Source organism: Parasteatoda tepidariorum, chromosome 3 (genome assembly GCF_982258835.1).
Source record: "Parasteatoda tepidariorum strain Cologne lab strain chromosome 3, Ptep-v5.0, whole genome shotgun sequence".
In the NCBI taxonomy this organism is placed as follows: domain Eukaryota; kingdom Metazoa; phylum Arthropoda; class Arachnida; order Araneae; family Theridiidae; genus Parasteatoda; species Parasteatoda tepidariorum.
The window spans coordinates 4,142,617-4,163,713 of NC_141757.1; the positions used below are offsets into that span (position 1 = coordinate 4,142,617).

Genomic DNA, 21,097 nt, shown 5'->3' on the forward strand with positions numbered 1-21,097 from the left:
TAGATAATTGTTTTTTATTTGATAAGAACTTTGCATTTTATAGCATAAATAACAGCAATTATAAATAAAATTTTGATGATGAGTTAATTAACTCTTTTTCCAAACAAACAAAAAAAAAATAAATTATATCTCTTTTTAAGTGATTGCTTTTGTTTGCTATATCTTTTATGTTTGCTATATTTAGTCGTTAGTCCATCTTCAAACATCTTGTGACAAATCCTATTTTTTCTTCTTTGCAAGCACAGAGTGTAAGTTTTGAATATATTCCCTTCCAGTTTCTCTGATGTTGTAACACGTACATATACTAATAAACGTCATTAGAAAAACAGTCACCTTTATAGTAACTAATTAAACAAAAATTTTACTTCTTACAAGAATCGCGATAGTTGATCTTAAAATTGCGTGAATATGAATAACAATTATGAATTTTGAAATCACATGAATATGAAACTAGATATACGATTTTGAAAATGAGAAAATACAAACTGGGATATCGATTTTTTAAAAAGCGTAAATACAAATCACCATTCATAATTTTTAGATCGCGTAAATACGAATCATGATGTGTAATTTTTAGATTGCATAAATAAGAATTATTATGCATAATTTTTAGAATGCGTGAATGCGAATCCCAATGCCTTATTTTAAAATCACGTATAAATACGAAAATCAATGCTTGATATTATAAACCGCATGAGCAAATCAAGACATTGAATTTTAAACTTGCGTGAATACGAATCGCTACATGGATTTTTAAAAAAGCGTAAATACGAATCACAATATCGGATTTTTAAATCTCGTAAATAAGAATCGCAACGTACAATATTCAGATCGAGTGAATAAGAATCGCAACATGCAAATATGAAAAGCTATGTTTGACATTAAAATCCTGTGAATATGAATCGAGATATTAGCAGATTCCAGGTTTGGGACCTCTAAAAGGCTTGTCAGAAGCAGCGTCATTTGAACTACGAAAATCGGATCTATCTGGAGAGTGGGTAAAAAGTTCGGAAAATCTTATCTGCCGCGTGTAAAAGGGGAGAAAATAGCTAAAATAAGTAAAAATAAGAAAGGATTGGTAGCTATGTAGTTTGAATTTTCTGTTTCTCTTTGAAAGTCGGTGAATTTTCTGAAAAAGCGGAAGACTTATAAAAAAAGTGAAATTTTTAGAAAATCTGAATTTTTGATAAAAAAGCTGAATGTCAGGAGATAAAAGTGAAAAAACCGGAAAAATCTCATCCCTGAGTATATAATCTATTCGAGGAAGAACAGATGATGTCCACCCATATTAAGCAGTACTGCAGAGTACAGTGAGTGTATGGAAAAATCGATTAATTTATGTAAACTAGTGTATTAAGCAAAACTTTTAAGAGCTTGGGTGCTTAAAATACTAAAATTTTTAAAATAAAAAATCCAACACGATAAAAGAATTATCTCCAAAGAAAATACTTTTTTACTTAAAGTTATCTACTTACAGCACTATACTGAGTTGTGTAAGGAGTAATATTTTTAAAAGCCCATTGAATGTTTTGATGATTTGCAAGTTGTCGAGTAAAAGTTCGAGACTGTTGGCAACAGAGACGTAGGAGTCCATAGTAAGCTGGTAGCATGCACCGGTTGAATACTATAACCTCTTGTTCTTCATGGTCAGCGCTAAAATGAATAAAAAAGTTGCTTAAAATCAAAACAGTTAATTAATTGTTCCTAAAAATTACAAAAATAGATAAAATTAATAATTTTACAATGATATGCAAATTAATAATTTTACAATCATACATTACTCGGTCTGCAAGGTACTATTTGTTTTGATACCGCCAAACGCTTGCAGGTTTCTCCTTTTTTTAAATAAATAAAAAAAAAGACATTTAATGGTTCTGCAACAAAGTCTTAAAAATCAAAAATTAATAGAATCAAAACCCGGTTATCAAGAATTCGACTAACTGGAAAGCTCTTACACCTTCTCTTTAACAGTTTTTAAAAACAACTTTTGAAGTTTTGATTTCTTTGTCATTATTTTTTAAAATTATTTGTCAAATCTTTGTCATTTCGTTGTCAAAATTTTAAAAATCTAAAATTATTAGAATAAAAGCCCGGTTATCTGAAATTTGACTAACTAGAAACTCCCACACTTTTTTAAAATTTATTTCAATAGTTTTTTCTCCTTTGCCATTATTTGTCAAAATTTTGAAAATCTAAAATTAACAAAATAATAAAAACTAGATTATCTGAAATTTGACTAACTAGATGGAAAGCTCCCTCACTATTTAAAATTCATTTTTAATAATTTTTAAAAACAACTATTATAGTTCACTCTTTTGTCATTATTTTTTAAAATTTTAAAAATCTAAAATTAATAGAACAATAAAAACTAGATTATCTGAGATTTGATTAATTTCCTCACTTTTTTAAATTTATTTTTAAAAACAACTATTATAGTTTTTACTCTTTTGTCATTATTTTTTATGAGTGTCAATTGTCATAGTGTTTTTTCCCCCTTAAAGAGGTTTTTTTTAAATTTTTTTATAATATAGATTTTTTATAAAAATATAGATTTTTCGTGCTCAAGTATTTAGAATTTCTTTAACATCCTGAATTTTATGGTTCTGGTTATTTGATCTTTTATTGAACTTATCCAGGGCGCGCAGCCAAATTTTTCCAAAAAAAAAAATAAGCACATTTTAAGTATTTTAAGCACTATATACATTAACAAAATAATTTTCAGACTTAACATGATCATGATAAAATAACTAGTTTCTGACAAAGAACTCGTTTTTTGATTATATCAGCCATTATAAAAAGATAAAGAGATTTTTTGATTCGATTTCAGAGGGTGGAAAATAAAGCCTGAAATTGAGAATATCTTGCAAAATGCAGTAGAGTTGCACCTGAGAGTGCAATAATCTATCCGAACGTAGCTCAGCACATGCAAACTCTCAAGTATTTCATCAAACAAGAAAAATGATTGGCACTTTCATACGCTATGCCAAAATGGATTGTGGTTGAATGAACTGTGAAAACATTGAATAGAACAATGTGAAAAGCACGCTTTTGCATAATATGTGGCAAAAATCAACATGGTAAAGAAAAAAAAATCTCATTTTCAAAAAGGGTAAAATTAAGCACCTTTTAAAAACGCCCAATGAAAAAAGCACTTTTAAAACACAAAAATTGAAGATAAGCGCTTTTTAAAAATGCTACGCACCATATTATCTGAGTAAAGCATGCGTACTTCACACCAAATTTGAAAAAAAAAAATTAATTGGTCAAAGCTTATTATTTTTTCATATATTTATGGGACGTTGTTAAAGATTCGTTTACTAACAAAAACACAATGATTCTATAATTCTTACCAAAATGAAAGAAAAAGTTTACTTACAGAATGTAATTAAAAGCAATATTCTTGGTAACATGAGGATTTTGAATGATGAGCTTCACGTTTTCAGGACAGTCAATGCAAACATGATACCAAAACAGAAGCAATGCCTGCAAATTTAGAGCATTCGATTAAAACATATTCATCATTCAATGAATAATATAAAAAATAAACTAAAATTAAGAGACATAAATTAAGTGACTTAGAATTTAACCTAATCAGAAAGTAAATCTAATTTACAAAAGCAAAAAAGAAACAAAGAAGTAAATTAACTATTAAAACATTAAATCAAAATGGAAAAGCACCTAAAACCAAATTTGCTTCATTTTAATTTAGATATTCAAACAAACATGAAGCAGGAAAAAGTAATAAAATGGAATGTATGTGTGTTTGTAAGACAGCACTACTTCAGGGGACACACTGTCTACAAACACACAGGAGCCTTTCTGTTGTCAGTGAATATATGGGGTACTGTCAGTTTTGGTTTTTCCACTGACAACAGAAAGGCTCCTGTGCGTTTGTGAACAATGTGTCCCCTGAAGTAGTGCTGTCTTACAAACACACATACATTCTATTTTATTACTTTTTCCTGCTTCATGTTAGTTTGAATATCTAAATTAGAATTTAACCTATCAGGGGTCTGTCTGGGTTTTTCTGAGAGGTATCTATTTTGTGAAAATTTAGACATAATTTGTGAAAATTAAAAATTATATGATAAAATCAACACAAAAAATGGTAAAAATATAGATTTATGGTTTCTTATGAGACACAAAAATTTATTTTTCAAGAAAAAGTATTTTGTGAAACTACCGTTTTTCCTAAAGTTGAATTTGTGAATGTACCGCTAAACGGTAGTTAATTTGGCTTGGACAGACTCCTGCCTATTTTATTTTTACCAGAAGCATTTGGCAAACAGCTTTTTCGTCCCTCAATGAAATAGATACCCCACAAATGAAAGAAATGTTATATTCCTCAAGAACAAATTACTAAGATAAGGCTTTCTGCATTCCAATTCTTCATAAATCTTTCAGTCCTTATTTCCCCCTGTTCAACCCCCATCCTCTACTATCCACTAAGTAAAAGGGGGCAACCACAAACTATTTGTAGATTACAAATTTTCAATTTGTTTTGGTGGGGTATCGATTTCATTAAAGAATGAAAAGCTGTTTGCACGTAACCTAATCAGCTTTGATTCCAGCTACGAAATTTAACCCCACCACAAAACGTTTCTGGTTGTCCCCTTTAACATAGTGGACACTACAGAATGGGGGCTGAGATGTGGAGAGGACCACCAGTAGGGTCAGCAGAAGGGGAGATAAGGACTGATAGATTTATAATGAATTAGAATGCAGAAAGCCTTATTTTAAAAATTTGTACTTGAGGAATATAACATTTCTTTCAATTTGTTTTTGTAAGATATCTATTTAATTGAGGGGAAAAAAAGCTGTTTGCACGTAGCCTTATACAAAAGGAAATGATTTGCTGCTTTTGAAATTCCTTCAGTTAAGGAACACTCTAGTGCAGGGGTGGCGAACCTTTATACACCAACGTGCCATTTTTTCCAAAAAATTGTTTAATGAGGTCATAGACGTGCCGTCAAATAATTTTGCCTTCGTGATTATTGGGTAAATAATAATACTAAATACTATCAACTCAAAACTCTTTAATTACATTGAAAAAATATATATTTTGCAATGTCTCAGTTATACGCGTAATTCAACTTAAAGTAACATCAGTGTGACTTCTGTTGTTGCAGATTAGATGACAAATAACTTATACTAGTTTGTAAGATGTTAGTTTAGGCAGAACTGTTTATTTTTTTTGTTAGTTATTTATTGTTAGCTTGTTTTTTATGGTCATTAATTCCTTTTTAGCATTAATTGTTAATTTTTTTCATTAATAATTGTTTATTATTTTGCGTGCTTTTTGTGAATTTTAATTTAATTGTTACATATGCTTCATAGTGTAATAGCATTTGAGTAATAACAATTCATAGTGTAATAACAAATATGATCGGTGGCGTGCCCAAAATATTGTGTTGGGTGCCATAAATGGCACGCGTGCCATTGGTTCGCCATCCCTGCTCTAGTGCATTGGTTTCCAAATGGTGACCCAATAAACACTTTCCTCCCCAGGCATATCATTTAAAGAAAATTATAAGGATATTGTACAACATGCTAATTATTAGTTCAGAATGTTAAATATGTAATATAGACACCAAGGTAATCCATTACCAAAATAATAGAACACACAAAATAATAGTTTTGCCAGCTAATCTTACTTTTAAAAAATTGCCTAATAAATTATGCTATCGCAATTTCGTAGAGACATGCCACCCTGCAATATACGCTACACCCATACAATTTTACTAAAAAGGGGAAAGCTTTTTATCAGATGGGCCGCACCAGCTGCACAAAATTTTCCGACAACTAGTGAAGATGTTGGGCGGAAACATTGTTATAGATTAATTTCTAAAAATTTTCAGTAATCAATTAAAATACTCACCTGTTTGTTCATGTGTATAGGAATGGCTGGTTCAGACAGTTTGGGTTGAAACAAATTCCATAAATCAATAAAATAAGGGCTGAACTGTAAAGAAGAAAGATTTCAAATATTTAAAAATAAGATATGGATGTTAGTTAGACAAATAAAGGAAAATAATGAAAAAAAGTTCCTTTAAAAATGTGCATGTTTAAAAAATGGAAATTTTGCGAGGATAAAGTATACCTTTTATTCAACTTTAAATGCAATTGAATAATTAGATAAAATTAAATCTATATCTATTTTAAAAGATATTCCGCAATCACTACCCACAATAAATATTTTTGAAATGAGAGTAAAAAATGAAATTAGATCCTAGATAGTTTTTTCTAATTAAATTAAAGTATAACAAAAACTCATTACATATTATGCATAAAAAGAATGATTAGTATAAATTAAATAATTTTATATTGTTTATTATGTAATTATTAAGAGTCACATTTTAAAACGAAAAAAAATTAGCACCAATTTTTAACAAATCGTTATTAAGTTAACTATCTTTACAATGATTGACAATGTTTAACAATTGTCAAGTTAAAACAAGTTTATTCCTCACACAAAATGGCAGAGTGACCCCTTTACATCTCCATACAGTGAAACTCATATATAATGAGAAGATTAAAAGAGTTTAAAAAAGGGTGTTTGTTATACCAGAGTTGGTGAAATTATGAAAAATAAAAGCTATAATATACATATTAAGAAAAATAATAACTTAAATGTTTAAAAATAGGTGAATATTTTTAATTTACATTTTACAGATAATATGCAAACTATTTATTCATTGTTTTGCATAGCAATATTTTCTTTTAGTTATTACAATAGCGTGTTTTAAGTTTTTTCATAGCAAAGCATCTTTGCAAAGATAAGGTAAGGTGACAGGAGAAAGATTGAGTAGATTGATTGATTCTTTAGTAGTGAAATAGCTTAATAATATTTTTAGCCATGGATAAGGCAAAAAAAATTTCATTCTTTAAAATGGAGCAATTTTTTAAATTCTTGCAATTTAAACGAAAATATTCTTCTTTTTTTCAAATTTAGAAAAAGTAATTTCTGGTTAGAAGAAATAGAAAATAACATTTCAGGGCAAAAATGACTCTCCGCGTCCGCATACTGAAGTGTCCGCTTAGCGGAGAATGTACATTATGGTTTATTCATAGGAGATTCCCGGGGAATTAAAAATATGTCCGTATTGAGAGGTGCCCATAACAAGAGGTTTCACTGTATATATATATATTCAAACCATTGTTCTATGCGCAACTTCAAGACACATTGTAAGTTGTATTACCAACAAACATTACAGATCTTTTTAAGTGTTTAGAACTGCACCTATATTCGCTACATCAAATTATACATTAGTTCAATTGAAAAATGGAATTTATATTTATAATGAGAATTTTCAGAATTTAAGGTTTCCAACCAGATTATAACATATATATAGTTTATAATAATCTTTGAAGTTATAAAAATCACTTTACTAAATGACAAAAAAAAAAAGGTATGTTAGGTCAACATGAACAAATAAGTTAGTAAAAGGTAGGACTGGGCGATGTTAAGATTTCAGCATTGTGATGCATCGCCACTCAAACATCGCGATGTTTCGACACATCACGATGTCACGTTAATGTTTCACATTTGGTTTTGCCAAATTTCGCATTCTTGCACAACTTTGCTTTTTATTTATTTGATGCTACTGTAAAGTAAGACTAAAACTGAAATTTTAAATATACATATTAGATTTTTAGAATTTAAACTTTGTGTGTTTGGGGAAAAAAGAGAGTAAGATTTCAAGACAGGGATAGTCAGATAAAATGTAGGAAAACTGAAAATCTGCCAAAATGCATCAAACTAACATTATACGAATTATATTCATTTTATAGGTATATATAAACAACTAAGCGATTTGTAATTGAATGTTGTATTTAATTTCAATAAAGTTACACAAAAAATATAATCATTAGGGAAAAAGTAAAGATAGGAGTAAATTAAATGTATGACTTTATAGCCTGGTATATCAATGTTTAGTAAAAAATATTTATTGTTATGGTTTTTTTATTTTGATTTTCTTCTTTTGGATTAAAATAATTCAATAGACTGTCTTTTTTAATTTAAAGAAAACACATCTTTTCAACCTTCAGAATTTGCTGAAAAAAATCGGAAGTTTTTAAATTAAAGAGAGTATTGAATAAATAGTTCGAATAATTCATAAACGAATAATTCACTAAAGTTTTGCATGCAACTTTGGATAAAATTAGTAAATTATCTTTAAAGATGAATTAAGAAGGGTAAAAAAAAAAAAATATTATTTCAACCTTGGCCAAGAAAAATTATTGTTAATTTTTAACATTCTTAAAGACAAAAACACATTAAAAAATTATTACATTAATAAATAATTTTTCTAGAAAATAAAATTAGAAGAAATTGGTGCATATTTTTCAGCATTTTTTATATTGTAATAAATTTATCTTAACATGAATATTTTAGCAATTAATATTTGATATTTGTGGATAGAGTGTAGTGCATGAAAAAAAATTACTTTTGACTTAGTAATCGGATTTCAAAAAGTCTCATTTTTTGAAATTTATTTTTCAGAAACTATTAAACTAATTTCTTTTAACTTTTTTATTTTAAAATAAAAAATTATATTCTTTTAAAAAAAAAGTACCTTACAATTCAAACTTTTTTTGACTATTACTAAAAAAAAAAAAAAAAAAAAAAAAAAAAAAAAAGAATTAAAATAATTTTTGCATAAAATTAACTTTAGATAAACGAATTTTATAATTTTGAGCTAAAATTTTTCTATTTGAGTAAAAAGTTCTCGAGATATGATGAAGTACGAAGTATATGAAAGTAGCATTAACCTCAAGAGATACTAACTTTCAATCTCTCTCCTGACAAAATTATTAGGACTATATTTCTCAGATATCGGCTACGCCTTATATTTTGAGGGTCAGGAATCATAATCCGTCAAAAAATTTAATCAGGTAAGTACGTTTTTGTGTCATTTAAAATATTGTCTGCTTAAACTAATTAGCATATTTGAGGTCTCTCCCTCAAACCACTTAAGATTAAGTCCTAATACGTAGAAATCAGATCAATAGGTCATAAGTATTAGCCTGCTGCAAAGTATGTTAGCCAACTGTAAAATTAAAATAGATACAATCATAAAAATAAAATAAAATTTAAAATGCGCATTGAGCCAACAATTTAAAAATCTTTATAAAAAACGGAAAAATAAAAAACGCAAGATGGATTGAGAAAGATAGAAAACTTAGAACAGCTGATGCGTATAACCTCTTGGCCTTTCATTCTCCAGAATTTCTTGAAGAATATCCTTCAATACAGTAGAAATATTGAAGGTAGTAATCTTCAATATTTTTCAGGAAATAGCGAAAAAACTAGTATAAAAACAAAATTTTCTGGAAAAGGATACAATGGAAATTTTTATGGCTTCAATATTGTAAAAATCAATTATTTAAAACTTTATTTTCAAAATTATTGCTAATGTATTATTATGTTGCTAAACTATATTTCGTGAAAATAAAATTTAACTGCACACTCTTATAAAAATAGTTATAAATAAGGAAGATCGAAAAGCAATCAAGTTAAAAATGAAAATGCTAAAGAAATTAAAACGATAAGACTGTCTTAAAAAGAAAATTTGCGATTTATAAGTTGTCGGTTTAAAAACTCGTTTGCCAAAATTTTTTGCAAAAATATTAGATTTTTTAAATATTTTTGAACAATAATAATAATCATTTTTTAATAATTGAAAACGTGGTCAATATGCAAAATTGCAGCTGTATACAAAATTATTAGTGGAAACATTTTATCCACATTGAAGAAATGCAATTCTTCAGATTTAACAAAGAAAATAAATAGCCAAAAAAAATAAATAAACAAAAAGTCTTATCGGAACAGATCAAAAATGATCTGTTCTTCAACAAGACAAAAATGATCTCAAAGTATTATCAAATAATAAAACATAAATAGAGAATCAATTTCTTTTCTTGGATTTGCACGAATTGAAGAAAGCACTTTTTCCATCTTTCATTGGCGGTGAGTTAGTTTCACTCCTAGTCACATCGAAATTCAATGTGTGAGCATATCGTTACTTGATAATTCGCGAAGAAAGAAACACGCAGGAAAAGGTTGTAATCGCAATCGATGTCGCCTCGTGATCGGGGGAAATGCTCATTCCGCGAACATCGATGTTGAATCTGAAGAATTGCTTTTCGCGGCATTGCCCATACATCGGAATTTCCGATGTTTCGTAAAAGACGCCAACCTAAACATGGGATCGGTGATGATTACACAACATCGATGTTTTCAGATGTATCGCCTAGTCCTAGTAAAAAGAAATATTAACTAAATTCAAAGAAACAAAAATTGTATAAAGCATGAATTTAAAGACAATCTTTAATTTTAAACAACATAGCAAAATAAAATTTCACTGGTAAAAAATGCATTTTATAAGAGTCATACCATCAACTTTTCATTTTTAGAAAGAAGGCAATAAGTCATGACAGCAAAGTATGACGTCAGCTTTGTCGTACCATGGATAGCAGGATCTATATAATAGTAGAAAAAGAAAGCTTTATAACAGCAACTATACAACAATATTGGCAAACTTATTGAGAGTACTATGATATTAATATTCTCAATAATTTTCTGTGTAGTGCATATATTGAGAGTTAATAAAAATGAAACCAAATTATAGTATCAATAATTAAATTTGTGCAGAGCCAAATTTAAGATATATATATATATATATATATATATATATATATATATATATATATATATACAGTACAGAACCCGTTATCCGGAAATCAGAAAACCGGAAAACCAAAAAACCGGAACGAAATTCGATAAATTTTCCCACCATTATAAAAAAATTTTTTTTTTCTTTATAAAATTTCAGGATTTTTCGTTCTTTTTTGAAAGATGTTTACCTTACCATCATTTTGGAAATAATCATTAGTGTATTGCTCCATCGTTTTTTCTTCTTTTTTAAGATTATTTCAAAAAAAAAATTTTTTTTAGTTGTGTTTAACAATAAAAAAAACGGCTTTTTGTAGCGATTCAGAAAACCGGAAAAATCAGTTATCCGGAATAGCGATGGTCCCGATCGTTCCGGATAATCGGTTCCCTACTGTATATATAATAAAGATATGAGCACAAATAAAAATGTATTTGTGATTGTCATCCCACTGATCACACACTGTTACTGCATCATCTACGTTTACAAAGTCATGAAATTCCATGTCATCAAGTTTCATGAGTCCGGTCAATCTGTCTCAACCATTTTCGGTGTAGTTTTCCGCAGAATTAACAATATTGATTGTTGGACTACTTTCGTGATATTTAATAAATCCAGCTATCTTGAAGCCATTCATTATCGTAGAGAAAGACACATCATTCCATGCCACTGACGTCTTTATGTCCATTTTTTAAAAAAAGTTTATCATTATGAAAATTGGTTTTCTATTCTTAAATTTTTTATTTTTTTTTTGAATAGTTTTTTTATTTTCAGAAGAAAAATCTACACTCTTTATGGAGAAAAAAAATTCAAGTTATCGAGGAATTAGAAAAAAAATTCGTGAAATCAAGTTTTTTTTAACATTGAGTATATAGGAAATTTGAAGGGAATTTTTTCTTCTTCGAGATATCGAAAAATTCGTGAAATCGAGGTTCGACTGTATATATATATATATATATATATATATATATATATATACACAAAAATTTGACAAAAAAGTGCAATTTTTAAACTTGTAAACCATGTGATTATAAATCCCAATGATTAATTTTAAAATTGCATGAATATATAAATATGAATCAAATGCATGATTTTAAATTAAGAGAATATGAATCACATGCATGATTTGAAATTAAATGAATATGAATCCCAAAATGAGGCTTTTAAATCACGTGAATATAAAACTCTATATCGAATTTAAAAAATGCGAAAATACAAATCATGATGCGTAATTTTTAGATCACGTAAATACGAATCACGATGCGTAATCTTTAAATAGCGGGAACACGAATCCCACTGTCAAATTTTTAAAGCACGTATAAATTGGAAAATCGATGTTTGATATTACAATCGCAAAAACGAATCACGACATTGGATTTTAAGCTCGCGTGAATACGAATCGCTAGATAGGGTTTTAAAAGTGTGTAATTACAAATCGCGATATTGGATTTTTAAATCTCGTAAATAGGAATCGCAATGTACGACATTTAAATCAACTGATTAAGAATCGCAACATTCAACTTTTAAATCAGGTAAATACAAAAATCAATGTTTGAGGGCGGAATGAGGACTTCAATACTTTCGCTTCGGGGAAAATTTAATTCCTCATAAAATATTTAAACTTGTGCAAAAAAAATTTTCAGCTGAAATTAGCGGAAAAAAAAGGAAAAATCTTAAAAAAAAAAGCGGAAATCCGCGAGTCCGCAGAAGAATCACATCCCTGTTTTATACATGTACAAACAATGTTAATGAAGTAAGTGATTAAAAAAGTCAAATCAAAATTATAATTTTTTTTGCAGAAAAGACAAAACAAATGAAAGAGGGTTTTAGTACCCTCTTGGGTCACCTCTATCATAAATGTAATATCCCAGATACCCTAGCAGCAAAATAACTTGGGCCCTCATTAGACCAATACTTAGGAATCAAAAAGGATTACCGATATTAGCCCTGGATAGAATTGTCTGATTTACCTGACATTTTACAACTACTTTAGAACCAATACTGGCCCTATATAGAATTATCAGGGTGTGCTCCTTCAGTGAGAAAGCTAGAGAACGAAATGAAATGCTTTGTGTGGGTCACGTCAAATCATACAGGATTTTACAAAAATGGCACCCACCGTCTCAGATTTTGATGAAAATTTGTACACTTATAGAATTTTTGATGTTGATTTCAAAAATAGCGATTATATTTAAATCAGTTAAGGGGTTTAAAAGTTATAAGCATTTATATTTTTGCCAAAATGGCACATTTGCCGCCATTTTGATTCATACATCAAAGGCTATTAATGGTTGTAACTCACCTTATATTTGTCATAGAGCAATAATTTTTTTTTTAATTTTGCTCAGAATAAAATAATCTGTCATTTAAACACATTTGTTTGCAAATAATTATCTTACTTATTTGGTAAATGGGTCTGTTTTGCAGTTTTTTGATCAACGGAGTTGAGTAACTTCAGGAGCTGATTTCTGGCAACTCGCCCCCTTCAATTTCAAAAATATTTTAGGCAAAGTTAGTTGAAAGTGCAAACTAACATCTGATATAAAAATTTAGATGGGCGGTTCACTCACTTTCTAAAAAAAAAAATATTTTTCTTACGAATTATTATGCATTAAAAGTATTGGTAGTTTGATGATTCATAGTCCTTAATTGTAACTGTAACTGGAGTATAATAAAATGAGAATGGTAGAAAAATATGTAAAATAAAGTAATAATTTATTAAATTATTTTTTTCTTCTTTATTTGATCCCCCCCCCCCCTTCAAAAAAGAAAAGGAAAAAATTTGAGAATGAACAAAATTTCACCTTTTTTGTAAAAAAATTTATCCAGAATCTTATAGCTTTGATAAATGAGAGTGATCAGAATCTAAAAAAAGATAAATAAAAGTTTCTCTAAAAGAGTAGAGGGCAATACCAAGTAATAAAAAGCAGCCATTAAATTTTATTTTTAATTGAACTAACTTTGATCTTTATGGAAGGAGAGAAAATCATTGTACACTTTATTTTAATTCAAACATTTTGTTTGATTCTAAAATGTAATTCAAGACCAAATTATGAATATTTATAGTTAATTTTATCGTTTTATTTGTCACAATCAGGGTTGGCAAGGTTTAGGACAGAATGGATTAATCCACGGTTTAAACCGTCCTGTCCAAAACTGTCTTAAATTGTCCAAAACCCTTTTACTCAAATTATGTCACAATTTTATCTGAACAATATTTAGAAGGTAAAATAAACATAGAACTAATAACATATTGATAATTAAATCTACTAGAGAATATTTGTTTTTAAAAATATAATGTTTTATTAATATTGTTTGACTCTTCAATTTGAACAATAAACAAAGGAAGATTAATCAGTAATCAAGTTCAATTGGTCCTCTCCTGCAATAGTACATAACTGAAGTTTGACCTTTGCCATACAGGTTAAGCTATTAGGGACAAAGTGCTTGGTTACTCATAAACAGGTTATTTTGTACTTCCAATTTAAACTAATATCTTCATATTAAAAAAAATTTTTTTTTTTAAATAGATGTCTTTATCATCCTGTGATGCAGAAATTATAAAAATTTTTTAAAAAAATATTGTAAAAAATAAAAGGTTAATTTTTAAACAAATTTAGTATTTTTTTAAAAAATTATTATTATTTAATATTGCATTATTTATCCTTATGCAAAAACATTATTTATCAGTATTAAAAGCATATTTATATTTAAAGGGTTAGGTATTGATTTTTGTTGTTCAATGAATTGTGGAGCTTCAAAAATTATAAACCTTTTCCTATTATATATTATTTTCCATAAGTTAAAGTAAATTGTATAAAAAATATCAAATATTTATTGATACATGTAATTATAATGTGTATAATGGTTACACCTATAGATTTTTTACCGTTTACCAAAGTTCAAGGTTTTAAACACTTTAAGACAGTTTTATCCAGTTTAGGACAGTTTAAGACAGTAAAACCCACATGTCCTTTTCAAAACCAGTTTAGGACGTCCAAAATCCCAACCCTGGTCACAATGATTGTTATGGTAATGAGATACTCCTAAAAAATTTCATTTAAAACGCTGGTAAGGCTCAAAATATTTATTTTTTATTTATTTTAATTATATTGAAATGCTTTTAAATCACCAACTATCTGATAATTTGTATGCTCTTATTTCATAACTAACACCTGCAGGCCTTTTTTATTCTGTAAGACTTTTATTGTAATTAGATACATCTAAAATTTTTTTTAAATAAAACGTCTGAATAGAAAAAAAAAACTAAAAACTATTGACACACCTTTCCTACCTTCCCAAAATAGAAATCTGACTAATCAGAATGTATCATTTGCCAGAACATTTCTGTTTGTTCCAATCAGAATTGAGTCTCATGTAAAATTTATTTTCTTTCAAATCAATAAAATGGTATTTCCATTAATTTAGAACAGAATAGAAATAAGTTTTCAAAAATTTTATATGTATCAATTTGGTATTTAAAGAAGAGTTTTATTATGGAAACCCAAGTATTATATAGTATTGGATTAACTTTGAAAGATTTTAAATGCAGTTTAAACTCACAGAAGATTTTGGAACTTTCTTTTGAGAACATAGAACTTATTTTAATAAGGAGCAATTTAAATTTTAAGGAAAGTTCAACTATATACCTCATACATGAGGAGCATATCTTGTATCAGTATAAAATATATATATATATAAATAAAACGTTGTGAATTATTTAATTCTCCTTCCAATAAGACCAAGAAAGTCTCCTTTCATGTCATAAGTGTAGATCAAGTTAAAACATATAGAGCTAAATTGCAAATTTCAGCAATTCCTGGCCAGAAATTGTGTTCGTGATGCAGAATTTGTGTTTGTCTTGTTCATTCTCAATTTTTTTCCTTTCTTCCTTTCTTTTTTGAGGGGGGAGGGGGCTCAAAGAAAGAAGAAAAAATATAATTTAATAAATGATCACTTTGTTTTACATCATAATCTACCATTCAAATTTTTTTACATCATTTTATTATAGTCAAGTTACAATTACAATTAAGGACTATAACTCTTCAAACTACCAGAACTTTTAATGCATAATAATTCATAAGAAAAATATTTTTTTAAAAAAAGTGAGTGAACCGCCCATCAAAATTTTTATATTAGATGCTAGTTTGCATTTTCAACTATCTTTGCCTAAAATATTTTTGAAATTGAAGGGGGCGAGTTGCCAGAAATCAGCTCCTGAAGTTACTCAACTCCGTTGATCAAGAAACTGCAAAACAGACCCATTTACTAAATAAGTAAGATAATTATTTACAAACAAATGTGTTTAAATGACAGATTATTTTATTCTAAACAAAATATAAAAAAAATATTGCTCTATGACAAATATATGGTGATGTATGAATCAAAATGGCGGCAAGTGTGCCATTTTGGCAAAAATATAAATGCTTATAACTTTTAAACCTCTTAACGGATTTAAATTAAATTGATATTTTTGAAATCAGCATAAAAAATTCTATAAGTGTGCAAATTTTCATCAAAATCTGAGATGGTGGGTGCCATGGCTGGATGAACTGACATGGAATGACGTGTATGAAATGTTTATGGTTTTGAATCAATTTTAATTTGACAAATTTTATCTTTCATACATACAAAAGAATAATTTGGAGAAAATTCCTCAAATTATTATACCATCTCAAACTAATTTTAAAAATGCATAAAAAATTCAAAAAGAAATTTTTTTATTCACTTAAACAAAATTTTTTTAAGTCAAATACTCCAATTCAAATACACATTAGAAATTTTTTGACACACCATCGTGAGGAAAATTGAATATTAACTCGTAACACGAGTTCTGGGTAAAAGAAAAAAAAATGTAAAATCTATCTATATTTATCTAAATAACTTAAAGAAAGATTTAAAACTTACGAAGTAATTAAAATTGACAAGTGAACAATTTGTGCGTAAATAACATGTTTGTCAGTTATTGATAGGCATTATTATTAAGAGACTAAGGGGAAAAAGATAGTAAGAAAAAAAAAAAAACTAAATTTAAATACATTTAACTACAAGTGTGTACAAAAAAGAGAGGATAAACTAAGAATATACTCACCAACATACATTTTGGCTTTTTTAAGGAGTTTTAAGAGCAAATCATAAATCTAAATGAAAAAAAAAAGATATTCATAAGAAGAAAGAATATCTAAACATTCAGAGAAAGGAAAATTCATGACCATGGTACACTATTTAAAAAAAATTTTTTTTTTTAACAACAATGCTACATTTGATTTCTATTAAGCCTCTACGTACGGCTCTCACGATTTGAGAGGGGTATCAATATCAGTAAACGTAAAAGTTAATAAAATTCTTGAATTTTTTAAAAACAACTGATGCAGATGTGAATTGTAACATATGTAGATAAAGAAAATATAAAAAAAATCTTCCCATATTTCAGGACTCGAAAGTATAAAAACACAGTTGTAGGCGGAGGGTTAAGATTGCATTACACGTTGTTCACTAACTAAAGTTATTCATCAAAACTCGGGATTTGTTACTTTAGAGGTTTTTGCTTATACCTCTTTCCATAACCACATGGTAATTTGTCTGGTGCACAGCTGTTGCTATACAGATAAAAAAGAAATTAACACATAACTTAAGTTTTCTTCTTCTTTGTCAGCGCAACAGTCCCTTGGCTGCCTCAATAGCTGACAAATGCCAGCGCCTCCTATCCATGGCAACTCATCTTCCAATTTCTAATCTTCACAGGTCGTTTTTGATGTCATTGAGCTATCTAGTAGAGGGTCTTCCTTTGGGATGTGATCTCTCGGCATTCTTAAAAGTGAGGATTCTCATGGCGCTACTTTCAGGGCTCCTCCATAGATGGCTCAGTCTATTACTGAGGATTATTTGTGCAATTTGGGGCAGCTTATAGAGTCGGTAGAGCTCAAAGTTATATCTGGTTTGCCAGCATCTCTTTTCTTAAATTGCGCCAAAGATGGCTCTAACAATCTTTTTTGAAGGTTTTTAAGTTTTAATAGTTACATTTCTGAGTAAGTTGTTGGCTTCGACTTTATGTAGATAAGATTGAAGTTAAAAGCTAAGTGTCTGGCGTCTTTGAAACTAAAAGAAGTTGCATTGCTTCTGAGTAAAGATCCTCATGAGGTAGAAAAAGATTAGAAACTGTTGACTGACATATTCCCCTCTTGAAATTAAGAGAGTATTACAAGAAAGCTGACAGTGTTTTCCAAAAATACTCGAGTCAATTATTTGTCGAATGACTCAGCAGAATGCTGGAGATCCACTGCCTAAATTTATTCGCTCTTAGTTAGTGGATCTTAGGCTGTATTTAATGTTAGTAGATCTTTTTAATGTTGTTATTTAGTGGTTGTTTTTAATGCTGTTGTTTAGTGGATGTTTTTAATGCTGTTTAGTGATTGTTTCTTTTTTCATGTTATTTTATTTTGAATATTTACACAGTAAATACTTCCCCTCCAATTTTTTTTTTTAAAAAAAAGAATAAAAACATGTTTAAATTCAAGAGAGAAAAAGCTCAACACCTCTTCTGCTTATTTTCTTTTTTTATAATTGTATTCTATTAGTGGCAAGTAATTTATAACGCTAAACATCTCTAAGTTCTTGGATGATAGTCGAGCATGTTCTACTTTCCATCCAAGTTTTTTCTCACTTAACCAATCAGTTTGTGAAATCAACAAGCAGGCATCAGATTATGTTATTTTCTTGCCTGTTTTCATATACTTTAGTCCAAATAAACCGATCTGTTATGGTCTATTTGTGTTATTATGATTTTGTTTGAATTTATTCAATTATTTTAAACTCATGTAAGTATGATTTTATAATGTTGAATATGAACAATGAGTGTGCGCAAGTTTTTCTTCGGACCAATCAGTGACATTTAAGAGCTTGGATATCATGGACAAATCATCCAATTTCTTGGAGAGAAATTCCTCCAATTTCTCGGATTCAAAGAGCTTGGACCGTGTTAACAGGTCTTAACACATTCTTGAAACTTTGTTTACATTTATGACCAATAATCAATCTATTCTACTTTCATTTATTTTCTAAAATCTATTTCGAGACTTGCCCGAATTCCAACAATTTCAGTGTACATCATTTGTCTATGGAAATCTCGGCAAAATATATAGAATCATCAACACTAAATAAAAATAAAATAAAGTATATGATTTTATTCTTACTTTGTGCATAACTTCAATTGCATCATTGCTCATCTAAAATAAATATATATTTAAGTAAAGAAATATAAACAGAAATAAATTCAATAAGGTAATCATGTTATTCATAATCAACAAACGAATGAATTGACAGTTATTAAAATCCAAAAAAATTATTCATACAAAATTCTATAAATATCTTAACGCAAGCTCTCAGACCCTCAGCTTTATGAATAAGACTTTAACGAAGCTTCACCACCTTAATGTTTACAAATTGTGTTAATAATAATCAAAAAATTATGTTAATAATTAAACAAAATAAATATTCAAAAAATGCGTAAAGAATGAAGAGAAAAAGGAGGAAAATGGAAAGGAAAAGAGGTGATAAAATCTAAAATAAAACACAAAAATTTATTCAGAGGAAACAATTTTTTTGTGCCTTAATTTATAAATTAAAATATTGTTAGAACTATCAAATTAGCATACTTATGGTACCCTTTTTAAATGAAACTCAATATTTTAATACATGAAAATGCAATCATTAGATCAAAAGTTATAAGGATATCACTTTTTTCTTTTACATTGTATACATTTTTAAAAACACAGAAGGAGTTTAAAAATAAAAGATTCAGATTATGTTAAACAGATTGTATGATGAAAAAAAGCGAATTACTTTTATATTGCAGTTAGCATGTGAAACTAGGCTTACAAGGATATCTTTATGAGGCATCATGACACTCCTAGCTGCACGATAAGTTTGCCTGAACTGATTACTAGGAACTAGAGATATTAGCAGAAGAGCAACAACTGAAATAAAAAAACATTGCTTAGTGATTAAAAATAATTATTGTACAAATCAAAACATTGTAAACACAATCCTAATAAATTCCTTCTATTTTAATTTAATAAGAATTCAACATTATCCTCTGCAATTTAATTCTTTTTTATAATCTCATTTGCTCATGATTTCCTCATTGCACTTTATCACTATTATTAAAACATTTATTGCCATTTTGCAGTGCAAAACCTTTCTTCAATATTGCTTTCTACAGCTAACTAATTAACTGGCATACCTTAATTTACTCTCCACTGAACACTTACTCAACAAATTAGTGGCTCCCAACCAGGGAGGAATTTCACAGTTTTAAGGAGAGAATGAAGTCAGTCTGAATACTCTTGATTTATACTACAGACTTAATAGCATGCTTAGAAAATGAATTAGAGGTATAATTTCCTGAACTTCCTGATGGGAAGTTAAATTTAGTTTGCTTGTTGAAAAAGTTCGATATTTTCTTGGACTGAAAATTGTTACCCAAACTTAAGAAATACTTGAAGTGAGGAAAAAAATACAAATTTTTGGTCTTAAAGTGCACAGGTCTTAGAAAAAAGAAGGTATCAGATCACTGATTTTGTTTTCTTATCTTTGAGAGTCAGGTTCTTAATTAGGTTAAAAATAAATTCGACTTATTAAGGAAATAAACTTAATGTTGAAAGTGACCTGCTTTGCAATCCAGTACATCCAAGAATTAACAAACAAAATACAATTACAGACTAAAGAAATAGTAATTTTTAAACAAAAAGTAACAAATAACACATTGCTTTATAAAAATAATATCCTTTTTATCCAATAATTCATTTTGCTTAAAATATTAGTTTGTTAATGTAAATATATATATATATTAATATATAAAAAGGTTTTATGCTATTATTGTTTAATTTTTAAAGTATTTTAAAAAATAACTAGATCAGGTTGGCCACTTAAATCAGGTTTTAAATTTTCCCGATTTTTCCAGGTAAAAAACCTAAAATTTCCAGGTTAGCATGTTTTTTTTTTCCTTCTCAAAAAGTGCAGGATGGGTTTCTGAAATGTGTATTTTATTTAAAATGCTATCTTTCTTAACATATAATTTTGAAAAATAATTAGACTACATTTATTTTAACAACTTAGCAAGATTTTGCTTTTCTTTTCTTAAATTTTTAATGTTTTGGTACAACATTAATTAAAAAAAAAATCAAGATAGATGTGGAGAAAATAATATGTTTAGCTTGCAGAATACATTGTTTTATTGATTAAAAATTTTACCAAATGGTAATAACAGAAGGACCCAAAAGACCTTGGTTAAGAGCTGTTTAACATATTTCCAATAAGCAGAAGAATATAATTCCAGGCAATTATTTATCAATAAATTTTTAAATTTATTTCGATTTCAATATAGGGCTACTTTATGCTATATTATATCCAAGCAATGCTCTTTA

General features: G+C 28.1%; 1 protein-coding gene across 7 annotated transcripts in view; it reads right to left on the bottom strand.

Annotated features, from left to right (window-relative positions):
• puf (ubiquitinyl hydrolase 1 puf) overlaps nt 1-21,097 on the bottom strand; it is a 183,010-nt gene that overhangs the window by 29,134 nt on the left and 132,779 nt on the right. For 5 of the 7 annotated variants that reach the window (XM_087158629.1, XM_087158630.1, XM_087158626.1 and 2 more), the window contains 7 exons: nt 19,515-19,648; nt 18,866-18,898; nt 16,765-16,813; nt 10,397-10,482; nt 5,879-5,962; nt 3,377-3,483; nt 1,476-1,653 (listed from right to left, as the gene is read on the bottom strand). In XM_087158629.1, the coding sequence (XP_087014755.1) occupies nt 1,476-1,653; nt 3,377-3,483; nt 5,879-5,962; nt 10,397-10,482; nt 16,765-16,813; nt 18,866-18,898; nt 19,515-19,648 (671 nt within the window). The remainder of the gene's footprint in view (nt 1-1,475; nt 1,654-3,376; nt 3,484-5,878; nt 5,963-10,396; nt 10,483-16,764; nt 16,814-18,865; nt 18,899-19,514; nt 19,649-21,097) is intronic. The other 2 variants (XM_087158628.1, XM_087158627.1) reach the window with 1 other exon arrangement.